This window comes from Mandrillus leucophaeus, unplaced genomic scaffold (assembly GCF_000951045.1).
Source record: "Mandrillus leucophaeus isolate KB7577 unplaced genomic scaffold, Mleu.le_1.0 Scaffold576, whole genome shotgun sequence".
NCBI lineage: Eukaryota > Metazoa > Chordata > Mammalia > Primates > Cercopithecidae > Mandrillus > Mandrillus leucophaeus.
Window position 1 is genome coordinate 858,202 of NW_012106208.1, and position 10,603 is coordinate 868,804.

General features: G+C 42.1%; 1 protein-coding gene and 1 long non-coding RNA gene across 2 annotated transcripts; both read left to right on the forward strand.

Moving 5' to 3' along the window:
- The first annotated feature begins 61 nt into the window (after positions 1 to 61).
- LOC105552823 lies at positions 62 to 9,017 on the forward strand. Its single transcript, XR_001008076.1, has 3 exons — positions 62 to 132; positions 5,751 to 5,898; positions 7,381 to 9,017. It is a non-coding gene; the product is annotated as an uncharacterized LOC105552823 (long non-coding RNA).
- On the forward strand, positions 498 to 3,760 carry LOC105552821 (putative uncharacterized protein FLJ46541). Its single transcript, XM_011998594.1, is given in 2 exon segments — positions 498 to 632; positions 634 to 3,760. Coding segments are annotated over 2 exon segments (522 nt in total). The 5' UTR covers positions 498 to 572; the 3' UTR covers positions 1,096 to 3,760.
- Positions 9,018 to 10,603: the final 1,586 nt, after the last annotated feature.

Consider the following 10,603-nt stretch of genomic DNA (forward strand, 5'->3'; position numbering starts at 1 on the left):
CGCGCCATTGGCCTCTCCGCCCACCGCCCCGCACCCATTGGCCCACTCGCCGCCAATCAGCGGAAGCCGCCGGGGCCGCCTAGAGAAGAGGCTGTGCTCTGGGGCTCCGGCTCCTCAGAGAGCCTCGGCTAGGTAGGGGAGCGGAACTCTGGTGGAAGAGGAGGTGCGGTGTACTGGGGGGGATGGGTGGCTGGGGTGACCGTCTGGTGGCTTGCGGGGGTTGCCTTTCCCGTGGGAAGTCGGGAACATAATGTTTGTTACCTCGGGAGGGAAAGGGGTGGTTGGATGCAGGCGGGAGGGAGGCCCGCCCTGCGGCAACCGGAGGGGGAGGGAGAAGGGAGCGGAAAATGCTCGAAACCGGACGGAGCCATTGCTCTCGCAGAGGGAGGAGCGCTTCCGGCTTGCCGCTTGTCGCTGATTGGCCATTTCTCCTCCCGCCGTGTGTGAAAACACAAATGGCGTATTCTGGTTGGAGTAAAGCGCCTGTCAGTTACAGAGTCGGGAGTGCGCAGCCGCCTGGTGACGCTCGCGATGTCCCCTGGGTGGGGCGGGTAGGTAGGTGGGGTGGGGTGATGCTGGGTGTGCGGGCGCGGCCGGCCTCCCGCGGCTTGAGGGGAGGGTCAGTGAAATTGGGCTCCGGCGCGGGCGTCCTTCCACCCTCCCCTTCCTTCGGGGGAGTCGGTTTACCCGCCGCCTGCTTGCTTTCGACACTTGATTGGCTGCCGATGCTGTGGGAGCGGGCCTTTGCTACTGGCTCGAGTCTCACATGAGCGAAACCACTGCGCGGGGCGCAGGGGTGGCGGGGAGGCGGGCGTTGGTACGGTCCTCCCCGAGGCCCAGCGCCGCAGTGTCTGGCCCCGCGCCCCTGCGCAACGTGGCAGGAAGCGCGCGCTGGAAACGGGGGCGGGCTGCCGGCCGAGACTTCTGGATTGCGACGGTGGCGGCTCCGCCCCGGGTTCCCACCGCCTGAAGGGCAAGACAAGCCCGATATGCTACAGGCACTCGTGGGGGTTGGGGAGGAGCAGGGGTCGGTCCGGCTGGTTTGTGGGTGGGAGGCGCGTGTTCTCCAAAAACCGGCGCGAGCTGCAATCCTGAGGGAGCTGCGGTGGAGGAGGCGGAGAAAAGGCCGCACCCTTCTGGGCAGGGGGAGGGGAGTGCCGCAATACCTTTATGGGAGTTCTGTGCTGCTTCCCGTCTTGTAAGGACCGCCCTGGGCCTGGAAGAAGCCCTCCCTCCTCTCTCCGCCCGCGTGATCTCGTCATCGCCTCCATGTTGAGTCGCTTCTGGATTATGGGCGGGATTCTTTTGCCTAGGCTTAAGGGGCTAACTTGGTACCTGGGCGTTGCCCTGGAGGGGAGTGAGCAGGTGTAAGATTTGAGGGGCGAGTCCGATTAGTTATCTTCCCACGGACTTGAGTTGGTGTCGAGGTTATTGTAATGAGGGTGGGGTAGGGAAATAGAGCCTAGTCATTCACCTGGGGCTGATTTTATGCAACTAGAGTGCAGATTATCACTACTTACCATTTTTGGAGTGTTTTTCTAGAGATAGACGTAGATTAAAGCATGATCACCTAAGTTTTATGCCTTTTAAGACCCTTGCTGCACCCCCAAAGTGTAGCATCAGATTAAATCTTAATAGAAAAATTTTAGCCTTTGCTTGAGAAACCAGTGCTTCCCTCCCTCCACCTCCCCCCAGGCTCTCTCCCCCTTTGCATCCGTACCAGGCATCTTAGCACCTCTCACTCATACTTGATCCCATTTTCCATTTGTTGTACTTGCTCATCCAGTATTCAGACATAGCACTAGCTTTCTCCCTCTCTTGATCTTGGGTAGCCGGGTGACTCACGAAACCAGACAGATTGGTTCCACCACAAATTAAGGCTTGAGCTGGGGCCTTACTCTTACCCAGCAGTGCTTTTATTCCTCCCTAGTTCTCGTTCTTTAAGTGTTTACCTGGATTTTCATTTTATCCTTTTTCCTTAGCTGGGATTCTATCCCTGACCCTCTTCACAGTCCAGGTGATCTTGACTACTGCTTTACAGAGAATTGGACCTGAGGTTAGGCAACATCTCCCTTTCTCTTCCTCTAAATACCTTTCGAGGCATCCCTTTATTTCTGTTCTCAACAGTTAGTAACTGAGCTCAGATGCCTGTGTGACAGCTTCCAAATTGCTGTCTCTGTGTTTAGTGTTATATTCTGATCCATCTTACATCTTGTTAGAATGATTGTCCTAAAGGAAGATAGAACGTGAAAATGACAGATGAAACTCCATTACTGGCTTGTACTGTTTACAGCAAGTTGTCTAACCCGCGGGGTGCATGGGACCCAGGACAGCTTTGAATGCAGCCCAAGACAAATTTGTAAACTTTCTTAAAATGTTAGATTTGTTTGCGGGGTGTTTTTGTTTTTTGGTGGTGGTGGTGTTTTTTTGTTTCTTTTTTTCTCATCAGCTATCCTGTATGTGTGGCCCAGGGAAGCCAAAAGATTGGACACCCCTGGTTTACAGGATGAATTGTGTCCTCGTGAATGTGATGCATAAGGTCCCCGGATAGACTTACCTCAATTTAACAGCTTTTTCATTTTTCACTATTTTCCACATATTACACGCACAAACATGACCTCTCTCCTGAAGTCACATGGAATGAATTGCAGTTACCCAAATCATAGACATTGTCATGTATCTTTGTGAAGTGGTTCTTTCTGGAATGCTACCCTTGCTGCTTTTAGTCCTGCAGATTCAAATGTCATCTCCCCTTTGGTCATGCCTTCCATGGTCTGTTGTTCTATGAGCCAAACTCCCCTATTGAAAAAGGAGTTTTCTCCTGAGCAGTTTGTACTGCGTGGCTCATAGTACTTCTCGGGTTGTTGTCATTGCTGATTTAAACTATCTTAACTATTCTGAGCTTTTTGAAGGAACAGTGTCTTGTGTCTTGTACTCCTGAGCTCCTAGTATACTCTGATGTCTAGCGAACCCTAAGTAAGTGGACTGAAGCGACATGTAAATGTCTTTATGGTTTGACATTTTATTCATCTTGAGCATTGGAAAAGTGGCTGGCATGACTGAAGAACTGAATTTTATCTAATTTAAATTGCAACTGTGGACAGTGTAGCTGTAGCCCCAGACTTATTCTGTGGATTACAGAATACATGGACATTGATTGTTTCTTTGTATTGAGCAATAAGGAAATAAAAGCTGAAGCTCTCTGGCCCATTAAATTTTATTTAACTGCTTGTTTTATTTTTTTATATATTTAGCTGAAAGCTAAGTCCAACAAACCATTTTTAAAGATGTGCCTGCCTTGGACAACAGTGAAAGCAAGTGTTAATGAGTTTGGATTTAAAAAAAAATGTATAATGAATTTTAGGGAGGTGAGATTCCATTAAACTGTTACAGGAGCTACATAGTTAAATATATCAGAACTTAAATGAAGAATAGGTCTGTATGATATAAATGGCACCCAGCCTAAATTTCTGTCCTACAAGTTTTTACTTCTTGGAAACACTTGATTGGAGGAGCTCTAAGCATCATATCTTGAGTTACAGAAAACAATCACAAAGTAAGTTTTATCTGAGGAATTATAATACCAACATTTTAACACCAAATGCTTTTTATATGCTAATATAGTATCTTATACATTTTAATTATCTTTTTTTTTTTTGAGATGGAGTCTTAGTGCCACCCAGTCTGGATTGCAGTGGTGTAATCATGGTTTACGCAGCCTTAACTTCCTGGGCTCAAGTGATCCTCCTGCCTCAGCCGCCTGAGTAGCTGGGACTACAGGCATATGCTTCCATGCCCAGCTAATTTTTTTGTGTTTTTTTTGTAGAGATGGCGTTTTGCTGTGCTGTGCAGGTTAGAACTCCTGGGCTCAAGTGATCTTCCTGCCTAAGCTTCCCAAAGTCCTGGGATTACAGGCGTGAGCCACCGCCCTGGGCCATTAAATATACTTTTAAAAATACATTTAAAAAATACATTTTAAAGTTTCTCTTTAGAAAATAAGACCCTTAGGTCAGCGGTCTTCAAACCTCCTGTGTGCTGAGAGTTCTCTTAATGCAGATTCTCAGACCACCCAAAAATTCTGAATTCTTTTGGGGAAGGTGGAACCCCATAGAACAGGCAGTATAATTCAGTATCTTTTCAAGTTGATTTGCTGACTCGGATATGCCTATTTACCTGCCAAAAATGATTACAATTTCAGAGAAACTCTTCTCAATTGTACAGTATGTGTCCCTCAATTTTTCCTCAAATGAACTGTTTTTTCCTCCTAAAAAACAACAATGGGAATTTTGAGAGGCAAGAGGAATAGTAATATTTTTGGAAACTTGCAGGTCAGGTTTTCCTTTTAAAAGGAATGTTGAAATACATTTTTTTGAACAAGAGAAGTTCACCTTATTTGTGTTTCTCCTGCTTAATTGCAATCCTTAAGGAAAGTGATTTGTTTTTCAGTGCCTAAGCACAGAGCTGGGAGCTCAATAAATGTTAGTTTTGTTGGTTTATATGTGAAATTGATTCTTCAGTAATAGTTAAGCTCACAAAACATATAAACAAGGCTACTTTTTGGGAGAGACTTCAGGGTCACATTTAACCTGTGTCTCCTAATATTCTATTCATAGAGGAAACTGATGCCTCGTGGTCTCTGAAAACATCTATCCCACCATTCAGTTCTTTGGGTTTCCTGTATTAACCATTGCAGTTATCCTTTTCCTGTGCTTTACTTCCTTGGGCTTTTTGTTTAAATTAACCAGCTACCTATCTCCTTTTCAAGTAGTTACATACTACTACTTATCCTTGTAAGACAAATTTATTAAGTATATTACACACTTGTACTTGCATGAGAAAGCTGGTGAAAGTTTAGTGAGGGCTAGTGTGTGTGTGTTAGATTTGCAAAATTTAAACTAGATAGGTTACTTCCATATATTTTTTGTGAATGGAGGTTTGGCATAATTATATAATTCTGGTTTGCAACACTCTAGTTTGACTATTAGGTTAATTGTAGAGCACCTTGTTAGGTCGCAAATCCAGAAGTCTGGTACTGGACTTGCAGGTTGCTTTCTTAGTGGCATATTAGTTTATATTAGAGGACATACTTCTCAAGAAGACTTCTTATCCGTGACTCTCTCTTCTTGAGATTGGATAATATATTGGATTATTAGAGACGTGTTAGTACTGAATCAAATAGTTTTATCTAGACTAGGGTTAATCCTGATGAATTGTTTCTGCTTCTGTTATGCAGTGTATCTTCTTGGTGACAAACACTTTCTGCCTCTGATTTTTATTTTAGTCATGGTTACATTTAATAATCCTGCTTTCCAGCTTTTTTCCTAGAGATCAGTCATCAGTGACCTTTTGTTTGTCCTGATACTTTGTCACCTTTTGTTTTCTGGTTTTGGGTTTTTTTTTTTCTTTTTTAAACGTATGTAAAATTGACTTTTCCTGCTGACAATAGTAACATAGTTTCAGATCATGTTTATAGAATGGTTATTTTATCACCTAACTAATCTCATCTCTGGTGTATGGATTCTGGTAAACTCAGTCAATAGTCTTCATAGCCTTTTCTATTTTTACTGACCTTGATTTAAAATCTAATCTCAGACCTTCAGGTACTGCTTACAAATAATGTAATAATGAGGTGGTACTAATAACAAATAATGGTAACATACTCTAGTGCATACTATAGGCAAAAGCTAATGGAGACTTCGGTAGAAGAAATGAACTAATAATAGTTACTGAATACCTTTTGTGTACTGCAGATGTGGAAATAGCAAGAGAACTAGAATTGGAAGTACAGTGTTGAAGATGTGACTGAATTGCTGCAATCTCATGATCAAATTTGAATGGATAAGGAGTTGCTTCTTAGGGATGAGCAAAGAAAGTGGTTTTTTGAGATGGAATCTACTGGTGAAGTTGCTGTGAACATTGTCAAAATGACCATAAAGGATTTAGGTATTACAGAAACCTGGTTGATAAAGCAGTGCCAGGGTGTCAGAGTTGACTTCAATTTTGAAATAAGTTCTACTGGCTGGGTGTGGTTGCTCACGCTTGCAATCCCAGCTGTTTGGGAGGCCAAGGCTGGTAGATCACTTGAGGTCAGGAGTTCAAGACCAGCCTAGCCAACATGGTGAAACCCCATCTCTACCAAAATTAGCCAGGTGTGGTGGTGCACACCTGTAGTCCCAGCTACTTGGGAGGCTGAGGCAGGAGAATCTCTTGAACCAGGGAAGAGGAGGTTGCAGTGAGCCAAGATGGCACAACTGCACTCCAGCCTGGGCAACAAAGTGAGATTGTCTTTAAAAAAAAAAAAAAAAAAAAAAGGGGGGGCTGGGTGCAGTGGCTCACGCCTGTAATCCCAGCACTTTGGGAGGCTGAGGTGGGCAGATCACCTGAGGTCAGGAGTTCGAGACCACCCTGGCTAACACGGTGAAACCCCATCTCTACTAAAAATACAAAAAATTAGCCGGGCGTGGTGGCACATGCCTGTAATCCCAGCTACTCAGGAGGCTGAGGCAGGAGAAGGGTGTGAACCCGGGAGGTGGAGCTTGCAGTGAGCTGACTGCACTCCAGCCTGGGGAACAGAGCGAGACTCAGTCTCCAAAAAAAAAAAAAAGGAAAAGAAAAAAAAAGTTATACTGTGGGTAAAATGCTGTCATGCTATCAAACAGCATCACGTGCTACAGGGAAGTCTTGTGAAAGGAAGTCAGTGTGGCAGACTTCATTGTCTTTTAAGAAATTGCCACAGCTATCCCAATTTTCAACCACCACCACCACCCTGATGAGTCAGTAGCCATCATTAACATTGATGCAAGACCCTCCACCAGCAAAAAGATTGTTAGCATTTTTTTGGCAGTGACGTATATCAATTACACATAATGCTACTGTACACTTTTAATATAGACTATGGTATAGTGTAAGCATAACTATACGCACTGGGGAACCAACCAATTCATGAGATTCGCTTTATTGCAGTGCTCTGGAATTGAGCCTGCAGTGTTTCTGAGGTATACCTGTGTGTTTAGTATGTTCCTTATATATACAACCCCATTTTACAGAGTAGGAAACTAAGGCTTAGAGTTTGAGCAATTTTCCCATAGATACACCAATAAATTGAGGGCTACAGAGACCACTTAATTGGTTCTCTTAACAGTAGTCTAGACATGAGGTAATGAGATTTGGCTTAGGAGTGACAATGGTAAGGAAGTTAAAGGATTCAGGAACCAAATATCAGTTATTGAGAAGAGAGAATGGTCTCAAAATATCACTTCTCAAGGAAGCCGTCTTGATACCCTCACCCCTACTACACTGTATCCTCCATCTGAATGTTTCAAGAACTCTTCTCACAATTGTAAATAATAATTGTATAATTTTGTTTTTTTCCTACTTTAGGTTGCTCCTTGCGGACAGGACAGTTCTTATGGCTTTATCCGTTGCCTAAGCACAGAGAGGTCTGCGAGATCAAAACTATTGTCATGATAGCAAGATGCCTGCCTTTTTCATTTATTCTGACAGTGTACAGAGGCTGCATGATGTGTGATGACATCCTCATTGATGTTAATGAATGGTGCTGTACTGAAATTTCTAAGGTGTTGTTAGGTTTAGGTATGCATACTTGTTTTTAGAAATTATTTTTTTCCCCTTTTCCCATTTTTAGAAATCAACTCACTTTTTAGGTTATGCCTTCAGTAATCTTTGCAACCTCAATATTCTACAATTGTTATTTTAAAATACTGTAGTTTTCTTTGTGCCTAAGCATAAACATAAGTACATTTTGTTGTTTGTTTTGTTTGCAATAGTGGTTTAAATATTTTCCCAGAATATCCAATTTTAAAAATTTTACAACTTTAGAATAACTTTATTCTAAAATATTTATATTTTTCTCATTTAAGAAGGGATCGATGGCTTAAAAAGACTGCTTCTCATTTACTTATCGGCTATACCATCTGTATACTAATAAAAAACAAGATTGATTTGGAAGGACTGACTCAAACTAATGAAAATATGAAACCTGTCATTCTACTTTGGAGATACTTACCTTATCATGTCTGCAGTAGAATAATTTAGTTCTTTTGTCTTTTTTTGGAGATGAGGTCTTGCTGTGTTGCCCAGGCTGTTCACAGGTACCATCATAGTCTACAGCCTGAAACTCCTGGGTTCAAGCGATATTCCTGCCTCAGCCTCCTGAATAGCTGGAGCTATAGGCATGTACCACCAAGTCTGGGCTTTAAAAAAATTTTTTTACATAATTTTTTTTGAGACAGGATCTTGCCATGTTGCTCAGGCTAGTCTTCAACTCCTAGCCCAGAGTGATCCTGCCTCCCAAAATGTCGAGTTGTTAAGCGTGAGCTGCCATACCCGGCCAAAAATTTTTTTAGAGATGGGAATGGAATGATTTTGAATAGTGTTGGTGCCACCTATGTTGTGGCATCATTTTGAAACTAATCATTCAGAGTGTTTTTTTTTTTTTTTTTTTTTTTGGTAAGGCATTTTTTAATGCAGGTATGCCACTACTGTAAAAAAAAAAAAGTTTTAAAGCTAGAAATGAAAACACTACTTAAGTATCTGTTACTTTGTTATACTCTAGAAACATACACAATAGCTGAGAAACTTTAAAAATCTCACATTGCTGAATGTCTCTGCTGGCTGAAGTGTAAGTAAAAGATCACAGTAGTGCCACTGTTGAGTGGTACAGCAACTTGTCATTAAAGATGTGTGTGCAGACATGAATTCTGAGTTAATATCTCATCTGTAGAAGTATACATTTGTCCCTTGCCTTGGGATTGGTTTCAGGACACCACTCCCCCACCCTTGCTGGCCATTCACTGAGGACACCAAAACCCAAGGATGTTGAAGTCCCTTATATAAAATGGCGCTGTATCTCCATACAACTTACACACATCCTCCCATATACTTTAAATCATTTCCAGATTTTAGATACTTTCATACAATGTGAATGCTATGTAAATAGTTGTTACATTGTGTATTTATATTTGTACTATTGTATTAAATATTCTCAAATATTTTCAAATATTTCAAGTTTGGTTGAATCTGCAAATGCAGAACCTGAGGATATGGAGGGCTGACTGTGCTTATACCTTATAAATGGATGTGTGCGTGAACGTGCCTGGACTTGTTACTTGTTACTTGTATTTGCCAGGCATCAGCATCAACTAATTAAAGATACTCTTACGTGAAAGCTTGGCAACAAACACATGTCCTGAAATAATGCAAGTGTAGAATAACTTTTTTAAATCTCACGGTTTATCCTAAACTATATGTTGACATTTGTAAAAGTGGTGATAAGACCAACAGTAGGTAAAAGTAAAACTTCAGGCACCTTGGCACAAACTGAGGCAGTGGCATCAAACTATAAGTTATTCTTCACTGCCATGCATTTGTGGTGGGAACCCCCACAAAAGAAGAAAACCAGTTTCACTCAAGAATGTCCTTGTGAAAGCAGTGACATTTTGTTAAATCTAAACCCTTGAGTACGTAACTTTTTGAAATGGTTGTTTCAAGAAAAAGCACTCACGCAAGCTGAATTACCTATTATTTCCTTGGAGCCTAACAACTGACAGCAATTGTTTTCAATGATAAAATCCAAACACTGAGTCAAAATCCGAATTTTGGGAAAACTTGTGTCTAGTATCAGGAACTTGTTGACAGCTTCCCAATACTTCATGAGACAGTGATACTGAATATGATTTTTTTTTTTTTTTTTGAGACAGTCTTGCTCTGTTACCCAGGCTGGAACGCAGTGGCATGATCTTGGCTCACTGCAACCTCTGCCTCCTGGGTTCAAGCAATTCTGCCTCAGCCTCCTGCGTAACTGGGACTACAGGCGCGTACCACCATGCCCGGCTACTAATTTTTGTATTTTTAGTAGAGATGGAGTTTCACCATGTGGTCTTGAACTTCTGACCTCAGTTGATCCACCTTGGGTGTGTTCAAGACACACACCAGGGTGGTCTTGAACTTCTGACCTCAGTTGATCCACCTTGGCCTCCCAAAGTGCTGGAATTACAGGTTTAAGCCACCGTGCCCGGCCAGTGACATTTTAGGTAGTGTACAGTAAAATGGGCCAATATTTGGGAGATTTACATAACTCAGTGAACTATATTTTCCTAATGAATAATACATGAGATTATAGAAAACTGCAAGTAACATTGTAACCAATTGAATGCAAAAGAAACAAAAATCTAGTTGTCTTCTATTTAAGTCAGACATTTAGGGAAACCGAATTGCCAAAATGTAAAACAACGCACCTATTTCAAAAAATATATACTAAAAATGTTTTAATGCATTTGTTGCTATAATATTTAAATATTTTACTAATATAGTAAAATACTAGTAAAGTGATTTGGGGCCCTCAATCTTTAAGAATGTGAAGGGATTTTCTGAGGCCACAAAGTTTAAGAAATGGCTACTCTAGCACAACACACAAAATAAATATTCACGTACCTGTTGAATGACTTCATCGAGTTACAGTGAATCCCGGTATTAAACCTGTATGGCTGGGATAATGGGCATGCTATGACAGGAAGCCGATTTCCTTAACTTCACCACTGTAACTCATTAACAAACATGTTAGCCTGAGACAAAAGTATTAAGG